Below are 25,656 nucleotides of genomic sequence, written 5' to 3' on the forward strand. Positions count from 1 at the left end.
GCACATCAGCATGGACACACACACACACACTCACACACCTGCACATACACACACACACACACACACACTCACACCTGCATGTACACACATACACACTCACACACACACACACACGCATACCTGCACGTGCAAACACACAGACGTGCACACACACGCATACATATGCAGGTACACACAAACACCCGCAGAAACACGCATGCACACATACGTAGCGGGGACCTACAGCTGGTGATGTCAGGTGGGTTGTAGGAGTTGGTCAGGTACAGGCTGGTGGGCTTGGCCACCCTCAGGTACACCACCTCCGCCGTGTTCTTCAGCGCCGCGACGGCGTCTTCGTGCATCACGTCCTCCAGACACACCGTGTTCACCTGGGGGGCCGAGGGGGGTGGGGGTTAGGCTCTCTCTCACACACACACACACACACAGTCTGTCTGCGTTTTCACAGAAACATTACCTACTGTCTTGGTCCACCCTGGTGTTCATGAGCTGAGTTTAAAAATATAACAAATCATTTTAAAGTGAGTTTTAACTGTCAGTAAAAATGCAGAAAAGCTGGTCGAGATGCACCAGAAGCTTTGAGTGCTCGCCTGACACCTCTAGCGCACTGTTGCATTGTGGGATGGCTGCAGGCAGGGTGAGGTCACCGCAGCCAATCACACGCCCTTCTGTGAGGCTGCCGGCCACAGCCAGCGGCGGAATGTTCCGGATCGTTCCCACACTGGTGTGTTTACAGGATTAGCAGTCTGGCCAGCTCTGACCTCCCCCACTCCTGGCCAGGCAGCCGCTTTGTGCACAAATGCTCATTTTGAGTTTGCACAAACTTCACTAAACTGAGTTTGTGTGAGTTCCAGATTATGGATTTTCCAGAAATTTGGCAGCAAAGTTCTCCCTCTGGAGCAGAGCAGAGAGGCCCAATTTTACCCTGAATCAGAAGAGACTTGCCCTGAAAAGTATGTTTAATTTTAAAGTCATTTTGAGATTTTTTTTTTTCCCTTTGGAGGGAGCACATACCGTATAATTAATCGTATTTATTTTAATCCAATAATGAAACTAATTTCAGACCCTGAGTCCCAGGTGATCTGAAAATTCATTCATAGAAGCGCGTAATAGGCTTTTGTGGTGAAAACCGCAAGTCAATCTACCCTGTGGTTGAACTGCTCTCCTGGAGTGCAGTACTTTAGATATACACCAGAGGGCACTGCTATCACAAGAGACAGTGCGAGTAAAATTGTTTTATCCACTTGGTTTGGTATTTTTCCTCAGAAACATAATTTTTGCAGTGCTAATTAAAATCATTCCACTCTTTGCATATGAAACAAATGCAAATCATGTTTGCTCTGGGCACTGTTCACTAAAATAACAGCAATGTAGTATACATATGTGTCTTGTGTGTGTGTGTACTTGGGGGATTTTACGTGTGTGTATGTGCGTGCGTGCATGCAGATGTGTGTGTGTCTGTCTGCACGTGTGTGTGTGTGTGTGTGTGTGTGTGTGTGTGTGTGTGTGTGTACTTTCTTACTCACAGCCAGTGTGAGTGTGTGTGTGTGTGTGTGTGTGTGTGTACTTTCTTACTCACAGCCAGTATTTTGTCCCCGATCTGTAGTCTCCCGTCCCTGTGAGCTGCCCCTCCCTCGATGATCTTGGTGACGTAGATGCTGTTGTCTCCGGGGATGTGCTGGTTCCCCACACCCCCAGCTATACTGAACCCCAACCCTGAGAGACACAGCACAGGCCTGCATTACACTCCATTACCTACAGCACAGGCCTGCATTACACTGAACACTCCATACACACATACACACACACACTCTCTCACACACACACACACACACACACACATACTCACACATACACACACACACACACACTCTCTCTCACACATACACACACACGCTCTCTCTCAAACACACACTCTCTCACACACACACACACACACACACACGCTCTCTCACACACACACACACACACGCGCGCGCGCTCTCTCACACACACATGCTCTCTCTCACACACACACACACACACACACACACACACAAGCTCTCTCACACACACACACACACACACACACACGCTCTCTCACACACACACACGCGCGCGCTCTCTCACACACACATGCTCTCTCTCACACACACACACACACACACACACAAGCTCTCTCACACACACACACACACACACACACAAGCTCTCTCACACACACACTCACACACACTCACACACACACACACACACACACACACGCTCTCTCACACACACACACACACACACACACAAGCTCTCTCACACTCACACACACACACGCTCTCTCACACACACACTCACACACACACACGCTCTCTCACACACACACACACACCTTTGGGGCCCTTGATGAGTTTGATCTCGGTGACTCTCTCTGCTGCGGGTTTTCTGCGCAGGATGTAGAGCCGGACGATGGCGCCGGCCTCCTTCAGCGCCTCCACGGCCAGGCTGTGCGTCACCTCCCGCACGTCCACGTCGTTCACAAACAGGATGCAGTCATTCACCCTGGGGGGGGAGAGGGAGAGGGGGAGGGCCAGTGGAGCAGGCCGGAGGCACAGAGGAGAAATCCAGGAAGTGGCTTTTAAAATGCAGGAAGTGCCAGAAGATACCAGTGTGCATAGCATCAGCGCAGGTGTGAAAACAGGACTATGGATCACATTCATCTGGTAGCTTGAGTCTTTGCTCATGTTCAGAGCATGCTGGGAACTGTAGTTTCATAAACAGGCAGGAAGAGCAAAAGCAGTTTGTAGCTTTAGGGGTGGGGAGTTGGAGCAGAGGTGTCAAAAGAGTTAAACACTCCAAACCCTCCCCCCCCCCCTGCACACACCGAATATGACACACCTGTCATTTTCAGAACTTCTAGACCGTGACCTCTTCTTCTTCACGGTGCTAAACGCAGCCGCCAGATCCGCCGCTGCAGTTTTACATTATTCACAGGCCGCCTCCCGCCGGTCTCGCCAAGTCTGAATTATTAAAGCGCACGCTCACGCACGAGGCCGCGCAACATGGCCGCACGCGTTCACCTGGCTGAGCGGCTACCCCACACGCGTTCACCTCACTGAGCTACCCCGCACGCGTTCACCTCACTGAGCGGCTGCCCCGCACGCGTTCACCTCGCTGAGCGGCTACCCCACACGCGTTCACCTCACTGAGCTACCCCACACGCGTTCACCTCACTGAGCGGCTACCCCACACGCGTTCACCTCGCTGAGCGGCTACCCCACACGCGTTCACCTCACTGAGCTACCCCGCACGCGTTCACCTCACTGAGCGGCTGCCCCGCACGCGTTCACCTCGCTGAGCTACCCCACACGCGTTCACCTCGCTGAGCGGCTACCCCGCACGCGTTCACCTCACTGAGCTACCCCACACGCGTTCACCTCACTGAGCTACCCCACACGCGTTCACCTCGCTGAGCGGCTGCCCCACACGCGTTCACCTCACTGAGCTACACCGCACGCTTTCACCTGGCTGAGCGGCTGCCCCGCACGCGTTCACCTCACTGAGCGGCTGCCCCGCACGCGTTCACCTCACTGAGCGGCTGCCCCGCACGCGTTCACCTCACTGAGCTACCCCACACGCGTTCACCTCGCTGAGCGGCTGCCCCACACGCGTTCACCTCACTGAGCTACCCCACACGCGTTCACAGGTGAGTGCTGCCTACCCCACACGCGTTCACCTGGCTGAGCGGCTGCCCCGCACGCGTTCACAGGTGAGTGCTGCCCCGCACGCGTTCACAGGTGAGAGCTGCCCCGCACGCGTTCACAGGTGAGTGCTGCCTCCCTGCTCTTTCTGTACCGATGTGAGCAAGCTGTCAACATGCAGAATTATACACACACCCGGAAAAGCATTATTTTACATAATGCGTCTGTACATTCTCATGGGATAATTCAGAGAATAATTACATCAGGATTACTTTCCAGAGTCTCCCATTTTGGGTTAAAAAAAGCTTATTCTTGTGTAGATTTCTGACTGAAAATTTTAAAGTGCTTTTTTAAGAGTGACAGTAAATGGCACCGGGCTAAATAAAATGTGACTGATCAGCACCAGAACAGAATCCAGCAGGATCAGACTAGATCCGCATCCAGCAGAACCAAGCCTGATCAAGGTCCAACAGAACCAGGCCATACCCCGATTCAGCAGAACCAAGCCTGATCAAGGTCCAACAGAACCAGGCCATACCCCGATTCAGCAGAACCAAGCCTGATCGAGAGCCAGCAGAACCAGGCTGGATCTAGGCGGAAGGACAGCACACACACAGGGATGTCCCTATTAAACCTGATTGTTCTTCACAGGAGCCCAGACCTGGGCTGACCCCACAGAGCAAACGCTGAGGGGAGGGGGGGGGGCGGTGGGTAATACATCCACTCCAGCACTGGCCCCGCTCCAGAATGGGAATTAAATCCTGACACAAGCCCAAAAATAATATTACAGCTCTGCATTTATACAGGGCCTCTGATGGACACCGAGAAATTTATGAGGGGGGGTGAGGGGTGTTTGATTCTCTTTAATCACCACCATTGCGCAACTTGGGTAGTGTGTGTGTGTGTTTGTGTGACAGAGAGAGAGAGAAACGAGGAGAGAGACAGTGAGAGAGAGAGAGCAGTATGGCCGCCAAGCTAAGAGAAGTAATAGAAATAACGGCGGAGTCAGTGTTGGGTGGATGGGGAGGGCAGGTTATGGGCGGGGTCAGTGGAGGCGGGAGTTGGTGGGGGAGGGGTCAGTAGGGCTGGGGGCGGAGTCAGTGGAGGTGTGTGTTGGTGGGGGAGGGGTCAGTAGGGCTGGGGGCGGAGTCAGTGGAGGTGTGTGTTGGTGGGGGAGGGGTCAGTAGGGCTGGGGGCGGAGTCGTGGAGGTGTGTGTTGGTGGGGGAGGGGTCAGTAGGGGAGGGGGGAGGGGTCAGTAGGGCTGGGGGCGGAGTCGGAGACATACCTGAGTCTGCCGTCCTGAGCGGCTGCCCCCCCAGGGATGATCTTGGTGATGAAGATGCTGGGATCGTCCCCCACATGGGGGTTATCTGTGCCCCCAGCAATACTGAACCCCAGGCCAGAGTTACCCTGCGCACACACACACACACACACACGCAAACGCACACAGAGAGACACACACACAGGCAGAGATACACACACAGACAGACACACACACAGGCAGAGACACACACACACACACACACAGAGTTGAGTTAGCTCCAGAGCAGTGTGTTTCCTGTCAGTAATCCAGATCTTTATGAAAACCATTCCGTCTGCAGCAGCGCTGGTCTCCCAGGCTAATTCTGTTTGCAGCAGAATTAACTGGATAATCTGTCAGCTCAGAGATATGAGCCGTTACAGACCGCCAGCCAAGCAGAGATGGAGACGCAGACTGAATACGATGAGTCTGAAACAGTCGCGTATCTCCTCACAGAGATCCTCTCTGGACTGAATACGATGAGTCTGAAACAGTCGCGTATCTCCTCACAGAGATCCTCTCTGGACTGAATACGATGAGTCTGAAACAGTCGCGTATCTCCTCACAGAGATCCTCTCTGGACTGAATACGATGAGTCTGAAACAGTCGCGTATCTCCTCACAGAGATCCTCTCTGGACTGAATACGATGAGTCTGAAACAGTCGCGTATCTCCTCACAGAGATCCTCTCTGGACTGAATACGATGAGTCTGAAACAGTCGCGTATCTCCACACAGAGATCCTCTCTGGACTGAATACGATGAGTCTGAAACAGTCGCGTATCTCCACACAGAGATCCTCTCTGGACTGTGTGTAATCGTAACATAGGCCCCAGAAAGAGAGGTAAAGATCTGATTCATATAAATTGTTATTAATGTTTAGTTTAAATTTACCTTTAAAGTTTAACTGTTGCCTGCTTGACCCATTTGATTATTTGCTGTGATGGATCCTGTATTACAAACCTGTACCATTTTACCCCTACTTTCCCCCTGGCTGGCCAGTGAAGGATGGGCTCCCCCTCTATAGCCAGGTTCCTCCAAAGATTTCTTCCCACTGGGGAGTTTTTTTTTTACCTCACCGTGTTTGAATGTGATTAAATGCTGTAGCGTCAAGATTAGCCTTCGCTGGACCTAAGGAGCCTAGCCAGGACCATGAGAAACAGGCCGGAAACATGACGGGGGATCCAGGCAGGTCTGGAGCCCTGGACGGTTAAACAGGTGTACAGGTGCGGCTCAGGTAAAGACTCACCCGCTCCAGAGTGATCTCCTCGTACTCCATCTCTCCTTCCATCCCGTTCACCTGCAAGAGACAGAGCACACTCATTCACAAACTCACCGGAGAGAGAGAGCACACTCATTCACAAACTCACCGGAGAGAGAGAGCACACTCATTCACAAACTCACCTGAGAGAGAGAGAGCACACTCATTCACAAACTCACCTGAGAGAGAGAGCACACTCATTCACAAACTCACCTGAGAGAGAGAGCACACTCATTCACAAACTCACCTGAGAGAGAGCACACTCATTCACAAACTCACCTGAGAGACAGAGCACACTCATTCACAAACTCATCCAGAGGGGTAGGGATTGTCGCCCAGGCAACCAAAGAGCAAATAAGGTTGTTCATACAGAAGGCCAACTGGCATGAAGGTTATTTATACAGGCAATCAATATAGAGAACAGACTCTAACTGCTAAGCTGTGTGAGGTGTGTCATAGTTAACTGATGGACTACCAGTTCCTCAAACAGAGAAACGTTATCATATATATGATATTGTTTCTCTGTTTGAGGAACTGGTAGTCCATCAGTTAACTATGACACACCTCACACAGCTTAGCAGTTAGCTAGGCTCAGAAAGGAAGAGACAGAGAGTGAAATTATCATATGACATATTTTCACAAAGACAAGGTGGGGCAGCAGATATCTGATGGTCAGAAATGCAGACTGAGCAGAACAAACCCAGTATAAAAGTGCTGCTCAGACTGTGTGTGTGACTCCCAGATCAGAAGGTCCAGTTCACAGGAGCATCTTATGGTCACATGATCTGACATAAATTCAGCAGGGAGCACATTGCCCAAGGCTGCCCCTTTTATAACTGCCCCCTGCAGCTGAGCACACCGCCCTAGTGCTGGAGGAGCAGGCTGGTACAGCTCCACCAGGAGGCCCTGTTAGCCTACAGCACACAGGTACAGCTCCACCAGGAGGCCCTGTTAGCCTACAGCACACAGGTACAGCTCCACCAGGAGGCCCTGTTAGCCTACAGCACACAGGTACAGCTGCCCCTTTTATAACTGCCCCCTGCAGCTGAGCAGCACAGCCCTAGTGCTGGAGGAGCAGACTGGTACAGCTCCACCAGGAGGCCCTATTAGCCTACAGCACACAGGTACAGCTGCCCCTTTTATAACCGCCCCCTGCAGCTGAGAAGCACAGCCCTAGTGCTGGAGGAGCAGACTGGTACAGCTCCACCAGGAGGCCCTGTTAGCCTACAGCACACAGGTACAGCTCCACCAGGAGGCCCTGTTAGCCTACAGCACACAGGTACAGCTGCCCCTTTTATAACTGCCCCCTGCAGCTGAGCAGCACAGTCCTAGTGCTGGAGGAGCAGACTGCTGGAGCAGACTCACACATGAAAGACAAGGAGGAATCCTGCCTCGCTAAATATGAGAATACCGCAAGAGTTACAGCAGGAATACTGTAGGAGTTTCAGTGGGAATACTGGAGGAGTTTCAGTGGGAATACTGCAGGAGTTTCAGTGGGAATACTGCAGGAGTTTCAGTGGGAATACTGCAGGAGTTTCAGTGGGAATACTGCAGGCGTTTCAGTGGGAATACTGCAGGAGTTTTAATGGGAATAATGCAGGAGTTTCAGTGGGAATACTGCAGGAGTTTTAATGGGAATAATGCAGGAGTTTCAGTGGGAATACTGCAGGCGTTTCAGCGGGAATACTGCAGGAGTTTCAGTGGGAATACTGCAAGAGTTTCAGCAGGAATACTGCAGGAGTTTCTGTGGGAATACTGCAGGAGTTTCAGCAGGAATACTGCAGGAGTTTCAGTGGGAATACTGCAGGAGTTTCAGCAGGAATACTGCAGGAGTTTCAGTGGGAATACTGCAGGAGTTTCAGCAGGAATACTGCAGGAGTTTTAGCAGGAATACTGCAAGAGCTTCAACAGGGATACTGCAGGAGTTTCTACAGGAATACTGTAGGTATTTGAGCAGGAATACTGCAGAAGTTTTAATGGGAATACTGTAGGAGTCTCAGCAAGAATACTGAAGGAGGGTAAATTCTGCTGATCTGCCTCCAGGTCTGTAGGGGGCAGTAACTCACATAAGAGGCAGTTTGATGTGACTATGTGACACTGCTGCAGGCCAAGGGGATGTGTGGGGAAAACGCAGAGGGAGGCAGAAGATAGATAATAATAATGAAATGATGCAGATGATGCAGAACTTACATAAGGAGAGCCATCCAGTGTTTCTGTGTTCACCATCATAGGAGGAGAATTAGCCTGCAGAGAGCGAGAGAGAGAGAAAGAGAGAGAGATGGGAGGGAGAGAGAGTGAGAGAGAGAGAGAGATGGGATGAGAGGGGATTCAGGAGAGATTCAACAATGCACTGTTTCGATTTCAGTCAAATTACTGAGGAACTGTACATTCCAACGCATCCTGAAAAAGAAATTCACATGTTTGAAAACACTGGATCTTTACACTCCAAAGATGTGGACAGAACACTGAATTTACCAGATACTAAACCCAACAAACAGCTTTAGACTGCAGCACACAGGTACAGCTCCACCAGAAGGCCCTGTTAGCCTACAGCACACAGGTACAGCTCGTCCAGGAGGCCCTGTTAGCCTACAGCACACAGGTACAGCTCCACCAGAAGGCCCTGTTAGCCTACAGCACACAGGTACAGCTCCACCAGGAGGCCCTGTTAGCCTCCAGCACACAGGTACAGCTCCACCAGGAGGCCCTGTTAGCCTCCAGCACACAGGTACAGCTCCACCGGGAGGCCCTGTTAGCCTACAGCACACAGGTACAGCTTGTCCAGGAGGCCCTGTTAGCCTACAGCACACAGGTACAGCTCCACCAGGAGGCCCTGTTAGCCTACAGCACACAGGTACAGCTCCACCAGGAGGCCCTGTTAGCCTACAGCACACAGGTACAGCTCCACCAGGAGGCCCTGTTAGCCTACAGCACACAGGTACAGCTCCACCAGGAGGCCCTGTTAGCCTACAGCACACAGGTACAGCTCGTCCAGGAGGCCTTGTTAGCCTACAGCATACAGGTAAAGCTCATCCAAGAGGCCCTGTTAGCCCACAGCATACAGGTACAGCTCATCCAGGAGGCCCTGTTAGACTGCACCGTACACAGGTACACAACCAGACCCTCTCTTCATAAACCATTAGGGCTGTTTCGCTTCAAGGGGAGCACCAGTGGGCTGAATGTCAATTTCCCTCCATAAAACCCTCTTAAAGCCTAATGCTCACAGCAGCCTCTCCTGCAGGTTTCATATTTCATATTTCCCTCTGCATATGGCCACTGTGAGGCCGCTGTTTTAATTTAACCCAGCAATAAGCCCCCCCTGTGAACCCAACAGAGAGAACAGAGGAAGATGAAAAACAGAGGGAAGACAGGGGGAGAGGAGGAGAGAAAGAGAGAGGGGGACTGTGAAAGGGGGACTAAAGATTAGGGAGAGGAGGAAGAAGAGGAAAAACAGATCAGACTCCTTTAAAATGCCTGGCTGTTAAACGGTATTTCTTTCTTTGCCACAAATGGCAGCTTCACCTCCTCCACTCTGGAAGCTCAGATATAATCCGCCTGTAGCTGCTCAGGACGGACAGATGAGCGCACCTAGCCCTAAAGCCCACCACTGCGGCAATCCGTGATGTCACTTCCTGGTTCTTTAAACTCCTGCCAGCTCACTAATGGCCCGCGGAGTGTTCTCAGGGAACACGGTGTCCAAACGGAACGCTACAGCCTGTCACTCACACACAGGCCAGAGAAGAGGCCACGCCCCCACGCCCCCCCCCCCCATTCACCAGGAGATCACTTCATAAATAAATAAGGATAAGCATCTGCTACTGCTACTCACGTGAATAAATATATTCGTTTTTAAAACAGGGAGTATTTTTCAAAGGGTCCGCACGCACCGGTAGTGAAAACAGAAGATATTCCTCATTGTGTGGGTCAGAGTGAACACGGCATCTGAGAGCGGCTAATGACGCAACTGTGTGGGCGGCTGCAGAATATGGTGTGTACCTCTTCTCTCTGTCTCCCTCTCTCTCCCTCTCTCCTTCTCTCTCCCTCCCTCTCTCACTCCCTTTCTTTTTGCCTCTGCTGATATGTATCATATTGGTTCCCTGGTTGAGGAAAAATGGCAGGCCATTGGTCGAGTGAGAGAGGTAAATACAGCACTCCTCTCGCACTTCAGCAGAATTTCTCCTCCCTATCGCTCCCTCGTTCCTGCACTCATTCCTGCATCCCTCTCTTCTTCGGGGAGCCCCCTTTCATTTCTTCCTCTGGGAACGGCTGGAGTCGTTTTTCTCTCTCATCCTCCTGTGCGTGTTCCTTATATCTCTTTATATCTACCCCTCAGGAGATGTGTGTGTGTGTGTGAGAATGCATTTGTGTGTGTGTGTGTGTGTGTGTGTGCGCATGTGTGTGTTATTATGAGACAAACAGCAACAGTCTACACAGCCTGATACTGTCAACACAGTCTGAAACAGGCAGACACTCTCTGTCTCAGGCGAGGCATGTCCCACAGTTCCAGCTCTCCCTCTCCAATGCCACCCAACTTCCACACTGACCTTCCAATGCCACGGTTATACCATAGCAACAACTGCCATGGCAACCGGGAATTCCAAAGCGACTGTCTCAACCTCATTGACTGCAATGCCAGCGAGACACAGAGAGCAAGAGGGGGAAGGAGAGAGAGAGAGAGAGAGAGGGAGAGGGAGAGGGAGGGGGGGGGTCAGGAGTGAACGAGTCAGTGCCCAGGCTGTATAATGAAGCAGAGAGTGAACGTGTCAGTGCCCAGGCTGTATAATGAAGCAGAGAGTGAACGTGTCAGTGCCCAGGCTGTATAATGAAGCAGAGAGTGAACGTGTCAGTGCCCAGGCTGTATAATGAAGCAGAGAGTGAACGTGTCAGTGCCCAGGCTGTATAATGAAGCAGAGAGTGAACGTGTCAGTGCCCAGGCTGTATAATGAAGCAGAGAGTGAACGTGTCAGTGCCCAGGCTGTATAATGAAGCAGAGAGTGAACGTGTCAGCATCACATTACCCAGCATCGCATTACCCAGCATCGCATTACCCAGCATCACATTACCCAGCATCGCATTACCCAGCATCACATTACCCAGCACCGCATTACCCAGCATCGCATTACCCAGCATCACATTACCCAGCATCGCATTACCTTGCATTGCATTACCTTGCATCACATTGCATCACATTACATTACAGTGCATTACATTACAGTACAATCATCCATTACATTACATTATATTGCATTACATTGCATTTAGGAGTTCAGTATTTATCCAGACCAGCATGCATTGCTGCATGCATTACAGGCTCAGCCCATGGAGGGCCGTTAGCACATAGCGTGTGCAGCAGTAACGGTGTAAACATGCTGCACAGAGCCCAGCGCTGTAGCAGGTGTAAGAGGGGGGCTGAGGACGCCATGGTACGGGTAAGGGGCGGGTTCGAGGGGGCAGAGAGGCAGCGTTAGCGTGTCCCCCCCCCCCCCGGACAGACCTGCCTGCACTCGCTCTCTAACCCAGTCCTGCAGCCTACGCTCGCTCCCTCTCCCTCTCCCTGTCCAGTCAGCCACACACAGCTGCGTATGTACACATTTCACACACGCGAGGCGCTGTGTTCCTGGGACTGGAGCCAGCAACCACCTCACAGTTACGAGCCGTGTTCCCCGGGAAACCACTGCGGTCTTCAATCTGGGGACTGGGACTGGGGGGGGGGGTGGGGGGGCATATATCCCTGTGATGTCCGTGTTCTCAGATCCATCTTTGAACCGTGAGACACAATCAGTTATTTCTGCTGAGTACCCCCCCCCCCCCCCCCCACTGTAGCATACCCCTCGCCCCTCGCCTCAGGCACACAGACTCTAATGGGAGAGAATGGACACGGGACAAGCCATCCTGAGATGTGTGATGAGAGAAAGAGAGAGAGAGAAAGAGAGAGACGGAGGGGGAGAGAGAGAGAGAGAGAGAGAGAGAGAGAGACGGAGGGGGAGAGAGAGAGAGAGAGAGAGACGGAGGGGGAGAGAGAGAGAGAGAGAGATATGGGGAGCCCTGGGTAGTGTTTTAAGCTCTTAAAGGCTCAGTCCAGGTCTCTGAACCTGCCTCAGCACACAGTCACTGAAGCTCACTACGCTGCAGCCATTTTGCCTTCATCACCCAACCCCAACTGCACAGGGGAATAGTGCCCCTCGACACACAGACAGACACACATCTCTGTCTACCTATCTATCTGTCTCGCATTCTCTCACTGCCATCTTTAGATTCAGAGTCCTGCCTCTAATCAGTGTGTGGGAATGAACTACAGTTCCCAAGATGCTCCTTTGCACTGTGAACCTGGGCTCGTAGCTTTGTGGTTTTAGCCCCGCCCCTATTTGTTTTTTACGGTCACACGCTCATTCTCGTCAAAGGCACACCCACTCAAATGCTTTGAGGCTAAACAGCGAAATAAATATTGTATGAGCCATCACAAAGATGACATCCCTCCTCACTCTCACCCTTACACTCTCCCTCTCTCTTGCTCTCCCAGTGTTTTTATCACGCACTCCATGCTTTGTCTCTGGATCTGATGAGGCTTGTAGCCAAACAGCCCAGGGGGGAAGCGGTGTGTCTCATCTTGGGCAAAATGGCCACTCGGTGGGGCTTTGTATTTGGTGAGAGCTTGTCTGCCTTGTCTCACACACACACACACACACACACACTCAGACACTCACAAGCTAACACACACTCTTCCAGCACACACACGCGCACGCAAGCACACAGAGGTCACGGTATCCCCACTCCCTGGCCTGACCAGCGTTGCCGACCTTCCCTTTGTCATTCCCAGAATGCACTGGGTCACTCCTGCCTCTGGGCCAGCCAAAAGCACAGGGGTTTGAGTGCTGAGCAGTTGGTGGTGTTCTGCAGGCGGGTCATGTGACCATCAGATTCCAGAGCGACATGACAGCAGCGCTGAGTCAGCAGTGAGAATCATCTAGGCCAGCTGAGGACCGCATCACAACACTATCCATCTACCCGTCTATCTATCCGTCTATTTATCCAGCTATCTATCTATCTATCCATCTATCTATCTATGCATCTATCTATCTATCATCTATCCTATCAATCTATGCATCCATCTATCATCTATCCTATCTATCCATCTATCTATCAGAATACCTCTATCCCCCTCTCTCTCTCGCTCCACCATACCCTCTCATGCTCTCTCTCTCTCTCTCTCTCTCTCTCTCTCTTCAGCACCATGGACAGCAGTAATAACAGAGTAGGAGAAAGCTTGTGTGTGTGCATGCATGTGTGCGTGTGTGTGTATGTGGGTCTTTGTGCTCTCTGATGGAAACGTGTGGTTTGACAGCAGGTGTCTCCATGACATCATAACTGACAGACCGCGTCGCTGCAGCGGGCAGTAAACTTCCCAGCAGTCTGAGCGCTATAAATACCCAGCAGCGCTCCCAGCTGAAACGCTCTCATGTTTTCATGATGAGTTTGAGACGCATCGCCGTTCACTCCTGAAATATGAATAAGCTGCTGCTCCGTGCGTTCTGTTGGGTGTGCGGCTCCAATTTAGAGAACCAGAAAGAAAGAAAGAAAAACAGAGAGGGGGAGGGGGGGAGAGAGAGAGAGAGAGGGATGGAGGGGGAGAGAGAGGGAGAGAGAGAGAGAGAGAGGGATGGAGGGGGGAGAGAGAGAGAGGGATGAAGGGGGAGAGAGAGGGAGAGAGAGAGAGAGGGATGGAGGGATGGAGGGGGAGAGAGAGGGAGAGAGAGGGATGGAGGGGGGAGAGAGAGAGAGCGGGAGAAATGGTCAGAGTTCGGAAACGCTACTCTGCGTGGGCGCTGATTGGATGATTGATGGGCTGAAACTTCTGAAATAAAAACGCTGTTTCACCCTGAATTCAGCCATCAATACGCCCTCTTTCTCCTGCTCTCACCCTCCCTTTCTCCCTCCCTCCTTTCTCTCGTTCTCCTGCACTCTCCCTCTCTCACTCCCTCCGTTCTCTCTCCCCCTCCCTCTCTCTCACTCCCTCCTTTCTCTCTCCCACCCTCTCTCTCCCTTCCACTCTCTCTCACTCCCTCCCACTAGTGCTATACTGTGCTATGCTCATCTTCCAGCTCTCCCTCTCCAACTTCTCTCCCAAACCCCCCCCGCCCCCCGCCCCCCCCCCCCCCCCAGTGACTGGAATAAAAACAGGAGGAAGTGGAGACGGCCACAGCACCAGGCCCATGAGATTCTGCCCAAGCGAAGATCAGTCTGTCAAAGCTCTACCCCCCATAAAGCGCATCTCACATCAGCCGCACTAACGTCAGCGGCACCAACCGGAGCGTGACTAACCTTAATAGCACTAACGGGACTGTAACTGACATTATTACTGTGAACAGGAGTGTTACTAACATTAGCAGTGCTCACAGGAGCGTTGTTAACATTATTTGTGCTAAGACTCTAACAATCTAAAAGCGATTATAAATTATAGATTTTAAATGCACAAACACTCACTGTGTTCAAGGATAGCCAAGAGACGAGGTGCATTCCATGACACATGTTTGGGAGAGTTATAGATCTACAAAATGTGTTTTGTGTTTTCCGTAAGGGTAAGAATGCCATGAATGCTTGCAAACAATCAAATGCTTGAAAATAGAGGATCCAGTGAGAAAAATGCCAGTGCAGTTCATCACAGCAGCACAAGAAGGGAATCCAGAAAATGCTTTGCTCTGATAGCCCCACTAAACACTACATTACCCATGAGACACTGCATGGAGAGGGTTAACCAACTTTCAGCCAAGCCTGTTAGGGCTACAGTGTGCACTGAGAGTAAGAGGCAGGGCCAACAGCAATTCAGCCAATCAGGAACTGCAGATGTCTGCAGGTGTCAAGAAACATTCCTGACAGGTAAATTCAGTGGTAGTCCTGTAGGACTAATGAATTCACTTTCACACACAAACGCACACACACATTCATACAGTCACAGACACATACATATGTGCACACACTCACATACACACAGACACACACATGCAGACACAGACATTTAAATACACATAGACACACCCACATTAACACATGCACTTGCATAAACTCACACACAAACAGACAGACACATGTATACTTACAGACAGATACACAAACCCCCACAGACACAAACCTACATTGATGCACGCACACACGCACACTCGCCCATGTTAAAGCACAGCGGCAAAGATGGACCCGAGCTCTGTGCTTACGGTTTGTCGTCTGCACAAACAAGTAAAATATTTAAGCTGTTCCTGAACTTGTGTTCTAGGCTATAGCCCAACAGAGCTTGCTAACCATCTTTAACCCAGGGAGAACAACTGCTAATCAATACCAGTATCAAAGGACACCAATCACAAAGGAAATAAATTATTTGACACCACTTTTCATTCCAGTTTAGCTTAGCTTCCGAATGCTGCATCCATCGCAATGCCACGGGTACATTTATGAGGGAGAGACGGGAATTCAACAACGCATCCAGTTCCTAAACACCTTTTGGAGGTACACAGTATTTCACAGCATTTGCTGATAATACAATGCCAGATTAATAAGCACACACGCGCAAAAACAAACAAGCAAACAAACAAACAAACAGCAAATGTTACGTCTTTTTAAAATGAGCGGAATAACCAACGGTGTTTCACAAACACCGATCAGAAAAAACCGTGCAACGCTTTCGGTCTGTCGCACAGGTCTCTCGCGCACACGCACGCGCCAGCGTTGTGGGGTCCTACCATCATCCGATGCCGCTGCCTCTTGGCTTTCCGGACGTTGTTGATGAACCGCCGGCCCATTTTCTTGGCGTACCACACGGACACGAACATCCTGACCGACCGGCGCGCGCCGACGCGCGGAGAGGACCCTAACAAACAGCGCTCACCTCACAAAACGATCGGTGAACCGGCAGAGTGCGCGTGAGAGGAAAGGAGAGGGGAGGGGCCACTGAAGGGGCGTTTTCGTTAAAAAATCACAAACACTTCAATAACGTATATTATATAAATCAGTGAATTAACGCTTCAGCGATCAGAGTTTTATCCGGTTCTACAAATGTGAAAAAACTAAAATTATACCGGTAAGCATATTGTATGTTAAGGCAGCAACGTAGCAAAACACTTGGACAGGGTGTTAGGTTACTTGTTTGATTAATAAAGTGCATGCAATAAATATAAAATTTAACTTTTTGCAACTGCACGGCTATGAATTATTGCCAAAAGGACGCGGGAAGACTGGCTTTTAAATCCTCACTCATTTGTCCGAAGGTGAAGAATCCGGTTCAGTTCAGAGCGCGAGATGACGCTATTAGATCGACTTGCGTGATCCCAGAATCTGTTCGCCGATTCCCGAGTTCAATCTTCAGATGAAGGCGCAATATACGGGGGGAATGAACATTCTACAATGCGGCACCGACTGCGAAAACGTTATAAAGATACAATTGCAATGCTGGCGCTACAATACTTAGCCGGACACATCACGTTTGTACTGAGCCGTTTGCTGAACTGTTGCAACGCGAATCGACCTGAGAGACAAATCGAAAGGACCTTCCTGAAATGGTGATGTCTATTCGCACCTAAATTGATTGCATCGAATAACAAATGCTCGACAAGCTTTCCATCTCTCGAGAACGTGGGAGTGATGTGCTAATTCCCGCTCCCTTCTTTCCAGCCCGTTTCTCCATCTCGCGCCTCTTCATCGCTCGCGGGGTCCAGATGGATGTGCTGCCGTGGTAAATTGTGATGCGCTCGTGATTTTCTGTTCTCTGGTCTCTGCCTTTTGGCACAGAGGCAGCCAGCGCTGCTCTCTCTCTCTCTCTCTCTCTCTGTCTCTCTCTCTCTCCCTCTCCCCCCCCCTCTCTCTCTCGTTTTCCTTCCTCCACTCAATCATTCACTCACTCTTCCTCTTTCGTTTGCGCTTCCACTTGCTTCCTCTTTACATATCTGTCAACGCCTCTCCCCCCTCTCAAACTCAGCTCGAAGGAGGATCAAATGGAGCTTCTAAAGCAAAGCAAAGCTAAGCAAGCAAAAAATAAATAAATAAATAAATAAAAACAGTAGCACACAGGTAATTAAATATAATCACCTAGCAAATCAAAGAAAGATATTGTATCTCTTGATGGTCATTTCTATATCTCCTGTATAGGCGTGTGGGTGTGTGTATGTGTGTGTGCACACAGTCATTTGGACTGCAATACTGCAATAGAATTGACAAGTTTGTTTTTGGGGGAGAGAGGGGGGGCGCTTTCAGGCAAACAGAGGGAGATAAGGTGATGACAAACCACGGGTGAGAGGAGGAGAAGAGATGATAGTGGAGGGAATGAGGGAAGAGTTTGGGAGAGGGAGAAATACACACGCACACACACACACACACACACACACACAGTGATCAGTGACTGACATTGCTGCAGCAGTGCCTGAGGCTGCCTCACTGTGAAAAAACAGTAGCATCTCTGCCAAGAAGCTGGAAAAAACACACACACACACACTGCAACACTGCAACACTGTAAGACACTTCACTACACACTGCAGCACTGTAACACACTGCACACCCCTATACAGTACCAAACACAGCCACACAGCCCCATAATTAAAACCATTCAACAGATGCTGTTGTCCAGAGCCACAGTGCCAGAGCCAAAGTGCCAGGCCTGCCCAACAACACTCTGCCTGGCGAGTGTCACTGGAGCAGTGCTGCAGATGAGCTGCGCAAAGCAGGAAACAGAACACACACTTCCTGAATGCATGCTGAGTACTCCAGCACCATGCCCTGAGGAGAAGATCCTAAACCCCGTAAAAATGATCACAAATCATGGCATACATTTCCCACAATGCCACACACTGCCTGACCAAGTGACAAGTACAGCTTCTGCAAAAAAACACAGATGCCAGGGAGTCCATGTTCCTAAACACACAAGCGCATGCATATCATCGCAAAGCAATGCACGGCCGCCATTTTAGAAAACGTATGTCGGTGACTTCCTGCTTCCCGACGAAGCTACTTCCTGACCCTGTTCTTGGCGTTTCGGACGCGTGCCACACTGGCGTGCATCTCCACACTGCAGCCCCGTGTCTCTGGCTCTGTGTCTCTGGGCCTGTGACTCTGGCCCTGTGACTCTGGCCCTGTGACTCTGGCCCTGTGACTCTGGCCCTGTGACTCTAGCCCTGTGACTCTCGGCCCTGTGTCTCTGGGCCTGTGTCTCTGGGCCTGTGTCTCTGGGCCTGTGTCTCTGGCCCTGTGACTCTGGCCCTGTGTCTCTGGGCCTGTGTCTCTGGCCCTGTGTCTCTGGCCCTGTGACTCTGGCCCTGTGTCTCTGGGCTCTGGGCCTGTGTCTCTGGCCCTGTGTCTCTGGCCCTGTGTCTCTCAGCCTGTGTCTCTCGGCCTGTGTCTCTGGCCCTGTGTCTCTGGCCCTGTGACTCTGGCCCTGTGTCTCTGGGCTCTGGGCCTGTGTCTCTGGCCCTGTGTCTCTCGGCCTGTGTCTCTGGCCCTGTGTCTCTGGGCTCTGGGCCTGTGACTCTGGCCCTGTGTCTCTGGGCCTGTGTCTCTGGCCCTGTGTCTCTGGGCTCTGGGCCTGTGTCTCTGGCCCTGTGTCTCTGGGCCTGTGTCTCTGGCCCTGTGTCTCTGGGCTCTGGGCCTGTGACTCTGGTCCTGTGTCTCTGGCCCTGTGTCTCTGGCCCTGTGTCTCTGGGCCTGTGTCTCTGGAGCCTGTGACTCTGTGTCTCTGGAGCCTGAAGCACTCTCCAGCGTGTCTCTAAAGTGCTGGCGTGCTCTGAGTGCAGCCGCCGGCCGCTCTGCCAGTCAGGGGCCGGACGGTCGAGCTTTTTCTCCAGCACACTTTTAGAACTCTCTATTTCCTTTATTATCGTTTCTGCGGGAAGCCGATCTGCTCTTAATTTGCATTTGATGTTTTTATTTTATTGCGTAATTCTGCAGACTGCTTATTTTATTGCGGGAATTAAATGAAACAGACACAGGAGGATAGCTTGGCAAGTAATTAGTTTTACACTGGGGGGTGGGGGGTATGTGTGCTCACCACAGCAGGAGATACCAGGAATGGGAGTAGAGAGGCTGGACTCACACTCTCTCACACACACACACACACACACACACGCACGCACACACACACACACGTGCGCACGCATGCACACACACACACACGCACGCACACACCAACTCTCAAATTTACTTGCATGCAAATTGACTCACACAGATAAATGCATACATAAACACACACACACACAGATGCATATATGCAAACACGCAGATGCACACTCAAATGCGAGCACAACACACCCACTCAATCAGATACAGTACATGCACACAACCATGCACTCACAAACACACACACACACACACACATACACACACACACTGTCACACAGACCAGTCACATTATGTAATGCCTAAATAGCTGACACACTGACTTTGGTAAGTAAGACTTCCTCCAGCCAACTCTAGGGCGCTCTCTCTCTCTCTCTCTCTTGCTCTCTCTCTAGACCCGAACTGTTCTTGCACAGTAATTATATCTGAGCTTCAGGGACAATTTTAAAACATTTATTAATATGAACATCAGACAAAAAGAGAGGAAGGTACAGTAGAGGGAGGGGAGGAGAGTTGAGAGGGAAGAGAGGAGTGGACAGAGAGGGGAGGAGAGAGGAAGAGGAGCTGTAGAAAGAGGAGTGGAGTGAGAGGGGAAGAGAGAGGGAGAGGAGCAGTGGGAAGAGAGGAGTGGAGAGAGAGGGGAGGAGAGAGGGAGATGGCAGTGGGAAGAGAGGAGTGGAGAGAGAGGGAAGGAGAGAGGGAGACAGTTAGAAATCTGAAAAAATCAGCTGGAGAAAGCAATAATTGAGTTATTGCACAAAAATGCTACATGCTCTTAACAGCACAGTACAAACACTACCATCAGTCTACCCTCAACAGAGGGAGGGAGAGAGGGAGAGAGGGGGAGAGAGAGAGAGAAAGAAGGGTGAAAGATAATAAAGAATGCACATTTGTACACTCATATTGTTCATGATTTTTAAGCGGTGGCTGTATCCAAGGAAAATAATTTAATGGCAGTACAGTATTTATTTTATGGGTTTAAGCAAGGAGGGAGAGCCAACTTTCAGTTTAAATTACAGTGTGGTTCTGCAGGCATAAACCTCCATTTTAAACACATCTGTTTTTATGGTGGCGGGGGGGGGGGGGGGGGGGGGGGGGGGGTGTAAATGTTATCTCAGTGCAATATTATCGCTTCCTTAAGAGCCTTGCACTGGGGGGGGGGGCAGAGTCTGTAACAGTGTGTGAAACTGCTCTTGGGGGAGCAACCTAAAATATCAAAATATCAGTGAGTAGTATCAGTGTGTTTGTGCATATGTATAGAGTGTGTGTGCGTGTGTGTGTATGGAGCATGTGTGTGTGTGTGTGTGTGCGCGTGCATGCGTGCGAGTGTGTGTGTGTGTGTGTGTGTTACTGTCTCTCCGGTACGATGTAGTGATGCTGTTTTCTCTCTCCTTTCATGGGCTCCTTCCTCCCACGCCCCCTCCTCTTCCTCTCCACCGCTCATGCTTCACACCCCTTTCTCTCCCTCCCTCTCACTCCATTTTTACCTCTCTCCCTCTCTCCCCCAGCTCTGCCACTCTCCTCCTCTCTCTCCCTCCCCCTCTCTCTACCACTCATTCTTTCCCCATCCCCCTCTTTCTCTCCCCCTCTCTCTTTCTCTCATTTTTTCCCACAGTGCATCCCTTTTTAACAGTTTTTAAAACCTGTGCAGCAGTTGCCAAGGAGACCAAAATCCCACGGTCACCATGGCAGCACATGACAGTAAAGCATGTTAGTGTGTGAGTGTGTGTGTGTGTGCACGTGTGTGTGAGTGTGTGTGTGTGTGTGTGTGCACGTGTGTGTGCATGTGTACAGTATGTGTGTGTGCGGCTGCAAGTGTATAGTGTGTGTGTGTGTGTGTGTGTGAGCGGGTGCAAGTGTATTGTGTGTGTGTGTGCGTGTGTGTGCGTGTGGGTGCATGTGTACAGTGTGTGTGTGCGCGCGCGTGTGTATCCGTGTTCATCTAGAGAGAGGGAGACTGAGGGCACATATTCTGTAAGCGAGACTAATACCTCGTTATCTGTGCGGTTGCAGGAGAGCGTGGAATCAGCCGCAACCACAGCCCAGCGAGCAGAACCGCAGAGACCTGCACAACAGCTCTGCCTCTCCTCTTAAACAAGCAAACACTGACACCTGCTGGCCAGTCTCTGCCACTGCATGCATCTCATTACATACTCAGCCTGGAGCCCCCACCAGAGCCAGTAGAGGCAAGCAAAGGGGGTGTAGTCCTGCATATAGCAGCCCTCCCCCCCCCCCCATGTTGATAACAGTAAAAAAATAACCCCCATTTTGTGATCATTTTAATGGAATTGAGGTTAGTTGCAGTTACAAATTGATATGAGGTTATGCGCTGTTACACATTAATATTTACTGTTTATTACATTTTTATTATTTTAAATTTATTGTACTACCAGTTATGCTTGCAGCAGGTGTAGAACTCACTGCCCATATTTAAAGGGTTTTTGGATTCCTGCAATGAGGAAAAGCAGAACAGTCAGCATCCCTTTTTATGTGAATCTTTTTTAATCACAAATAAATCGGCACCTCCTGCGTCCGCCTCTCAGCTCAAGCCCTGGGCTTAGAGCACCGGCCTGGGCTCACCCACAGTGCAGAGGGACCATCGCACAGCCCACTGCAGAACAACTTCCCTTTCACAGGGAATGCAGTCTCTCTCACTCAGCACCGAAAACAGTCTCTCACAGTCAGGAGACAGAGCACCATGTTTAAAATGCACCGCTAGGGCCTTTTCTCAGTGTCCACACTGCTACTGATCAATCCCACTAAATTGAACATCCAGACTAATTAAGCCACAGAGGATCAGAACAGAATGACTAAACTGCAGTAATGGCTGGCGGGGGGCTTAGCCACCAGCTGCTAATTGGTTCATTTGTATTTTTACTGTGGGAAAACTCATTAAAACTCCTTTCTGGCCAATCGAGAACTTGCGCTAAACTCTTACAGCCAGTCCTGTCATCTCTCAGCCCTCAGCAGATGAGTGGGGGAAGGTCTTTGTGGGACCCGGATTGCCCACAAGGATGAAGTTTAGATGCACACTAACGAAATCGATTTCAGTGTAATTAGGAGAATACTGTAACTAAGGCGGAGGTCACTTAGACACCATACGATGATGATGATTTTACTGTGACAAAGGTCTTAATGGGAGCAACCATTATCACAGCAAGATGTGCAGTCTCTGTGACATCGTACACACAACCTCACAGGATGAAACAGAGCACATAGTCTAGAGATTAATTCTGCTAGAACACTCACACTGCAGACTCTGTGACATCACTGCTGCAAAATGACACAGACCACACATGTGAGCATAAGTGCTTCTCTGCAGCAACTCCACATTTATAACACATGTGAAATAGAGACACAGAACCCCATACATACTGAGGATAATGACCAGAAATTGGTTGTTCATGGATAGAATGGTGGGAATTGTTTATGAAAGCCTCCTCAGATTTGTAAGGAGAATGAAAAGTGAAATCCAAACAGCGGCCATTAGTGATGAGGCATCAGTAGGCACAGACCAGGTGTAAGGGCCACAAATTCAATAATGAGAGAAACAGTGAATATGGATAAGACCTTGTTGATGATTTCAGCAAGATGAGTACTGATGATGACTGACTTCCTGACAGTGCGAAAGGAATTCTGGGAGATGGAGTCCCTGGGGGTTGATGATGTCACAGAGTAAAGTTAGTGCCGCAGTACTGCTACAGACCAGGGGGGGAGCTGTGGTCTTACCAGCGTGGAGACTGCGGAGGTGTAGAGGGGGGTGTGGCCAGTAGACAGCATCTCCGGCTGCAAGACAACACAAGAGGGAGGGGGGAGGGAGGAGGAGGGAGATAACTGCACAAGCAGGAAGAGGAAGTACCAGAGGACACAGAGGAGGCAGGGGAGTGGCTTCACAGGAAAACAGCCAATAAGAGGACAGGGTCTGCAGGTGAATGTGGTCACGAACAAAGGAAGAAAGAAAGGGATGCTGTAGAGGACACACATTAACAGGATGGAATTACTCAGCAGGCTAGGGTCATGGGGGGTTGGGGGGTGGGGGGGGTGAACACACCTGGGGTGAATACAGGTGCGGAAGAGGTGGGGAAAGGGGGAGGAGCTGAGCAAGAGAGGGATGAGAGGAAGGGTATGACTACAAGAAAAAGATGCGCAACTTCTGCATCACAGGACTACACACACATGCATGCACGCACGTACACGCACACACACACACACACACACACACACACAAAAGAGCACAGACTAACACAAATACAGGTACACAACCACACACACACACACACACAAAAGAGCACACACTAACACAAATACACACACACACACACACACACTGCTTCAATCTAGGCACACCAGCTATGTTTCTTTTAGCATGAAATTTTATAACTTCAGTTTCAATTTCAATTCAGCTGCGCCTGCCCCTTGGCTGAGCTGAGCCAATCAGCCATTCTAATGTGTAAATGACCTCTGACATCATCACCGGCCACGCCCCGTGAGCATCACGGGGTGCCGCTTTCCCACAGAAAAACCCATTCGGACACACTTGATTTTGTCGGTGTATTTTAACACAAATAACAGAGTCAGATCTGCAGGAACATTCTAAAGAATGCACAGCTGCTTTTGTGGTGAGTATGAAGAACACAGAAAAAAAACATCACGTAACATTAAAATCAACAGGAGAACTCGTATTTTCAAAGATTACAGTCCCACCAAGACACACAACGACAGAAGCAAAAGCACACTTATGCTCTGGTGCATCTTGGGAGTACTGGGAAAAAATAACAGATCTAAAATGCCTGAGGCAAATATAGTCTGTCTGAGCACAGGCGACTGCACTGTGAAAGAACCGAACAAGCTGTCCTTGTACTGAAACCAAACTGCAGTTCCTTCACTGAACAGACGGGGGCGCCAGATAACCGATCTTGCGTGACCTGAGAGACCAACTGTGGGAGGAATGAGATTTCACCCAGAATGCAGACTAAGTAGGACAGCGTTCCAGAAACAAGGGCAACTTCAGACAAGCCCTGTGCATAGTCCCCTTCCTGGCACAGGAAAGCAACACTTCAGGGAAGATTTTTAAAAATCTCTTATCTGAACTGCCAGCTACTGTGTCATCTGGCTGCAGGAACGACACAGAGAGTAGAATCTGAGATTTCCAATTCCTTACAACATCATATATGGAGGCAGAGCTTCTTACAAAGCACAGACACTGATCCCAGAGCAGCACAGACACTGATCCCAGAGCAGCAGACACTGATCCCAGAACAGCACCGACAGTGAACCCGGAACAGCACAGAAACTGATCCCAGAACAGCACAGACACTGATCCCAGAACAGCACAGACGCTGATCCCAGAACAGCACAGACACTGATCCCAGAACAGCACAGACGCTGATCCCAGAAGAGAACAGACGCTGATCTCTGAACAGAGAGAGAGGGAGAGAGTGTGTATTGGTTCATGCCTGTATGTGCATGTATGTGTGGTAGAGCCTGTGTGTGTGTGCGCGCGTGTGTGCGCGTGTGTCTTGTCCTGGTAGAATCAGGTTTGTATCTCTTAAAGTAACTGCACTAGAGGTCTGGTAGAATCTGGTTTGCTTATCCACTCTACATGTGTTTTGTGGATTTGGAGAAGGTATATGACCGTGTTCCCCGGGGTATCTTGTGGGAGGTGCTGCGGGAGCATAGGGTGCCGGGGTTGCTGTTGAGTGCCATTCAGTCCCTGTATACTCAGAGCGAAAGCTGTGTTTGCATTCTCAGCATTAAGTCAAGCTCGTTCAAACTGGGTGTCGGACCCCACCAAGAGTGTGTTTTGTCTCCCCTCCTGTTCGTGGTATTCATGGACCAGGATCTCGTGTATTTAGGTAAAGGAGAGCGTATATTTGTGTAAAGGTAAGTGTGTGTTTGTGTAAAGGTGTGTATATTTGTATAAAGGTAACTGTACAGGTAATGTGTATTTATGTACAGGTGAGTGTGTATTTGTGTAAAGGCAAGTGTGTGTTTGTGTAAAGGTAAGTGTATTTGTGTAAAGGTGTGTATATTTGTGTAAAGGTAAGTGTGTGATGTGTAAAGGTGTGTATATTTGTGTAAAGGTAAGTGTATATTTGTGTAAAGGTGTGCAGTTGTGTAAAGGTGTGTATATTTGTGTAAAGGTAAGTGTGTGTTTGTATAAAGGTAAGTGTATATTTGTGTAAAGGTGTGCAGTTGTGTAAAGGTGTGTATATTTGTGTAAAGGTAAGTGTGTGTTTGTGTAAAGGCTTGTATACGTGTAAAGGTAAGTGTGTGTTTGTATAAAGGTAAGTGTATATTTGTGTAAAGGTGTGTATATTTGTATAAAGGTAAGTGTGTGTTTGT

The 25,656-nt window shown here is 50.1% G+C and overlaps 1 protein-coding gene across 9 annotated transcripts in view; it reads right to left on the reverse strand.

Annotated features, from left to right (window-relative positions):
• The window catches only part of LOC118236420 (disks large homolog 4), a 68,147-nt gene that overhangs the window by 17,502 nt on the left and 24,989 nt on the right, over window positions 1-25,656 (reverse strand). For 5 of the 9 annotated variants that reach the window (XR_004767034.1, XR_004767033.1, XM_035434788.1 and 2 more), the window contains exons 3-9: window positions 23,041-23,097; window positions 8,416-8,469; window positions 6,214-6,264; window positions 4,952-5,076; window positions 2,357-2,526; window positions 1,577-1,713; window positions 224-368 (exon numbers count right to left, since the gene is read on the reverse strand). Coding sequence is in view for 7 of the 9 variants with exons in the window: in XM_035434788.1 (XP_035290679.1) it covers window positions 224-368; window positions 1,577-1,713; window positions 2,357-2,526; window positions 4,952-5,076; window positions 6,214-6,264; window positions 8,416-8,469; window positions 23,041-23,097 (739 nt within the window). In the remaining 2 variants the exon portion in view is untranslated. Of the gene's footprint in view, window positions 1-223; window positions 369-1,576; window positions 1,714-2,356; window positions 2,527-4,951; window positions 5,077-6,213; window positions 6,265-8,415; window positions 8,470-15,953; window positions 16,104-16,464; window positions 16,967-23,040; window positions 23,098-25,656 lie in introns of those variants that run through there. The other 4 variants (XM_035434789.1, XM_035434790.1, XM_035434791.1 and 1 more) reach the window with 4 other exon arrangements.

Source organism: Anguilla anguilla, chromosome 9 (assembly GCF_013347855.1).
Source record: "Anguilla anguilla isolate fAngAng1 chromosome 9, fAngAng1.pri, whole genome shotgun sequence".
Taxonomy (NCBI): domain Eukaryota; kingdom Metazoa; phylum Chordata; class Actinopteri; order Anguilliformes; family Anguillidae; genus Anguilla; species Anguilla anguilla.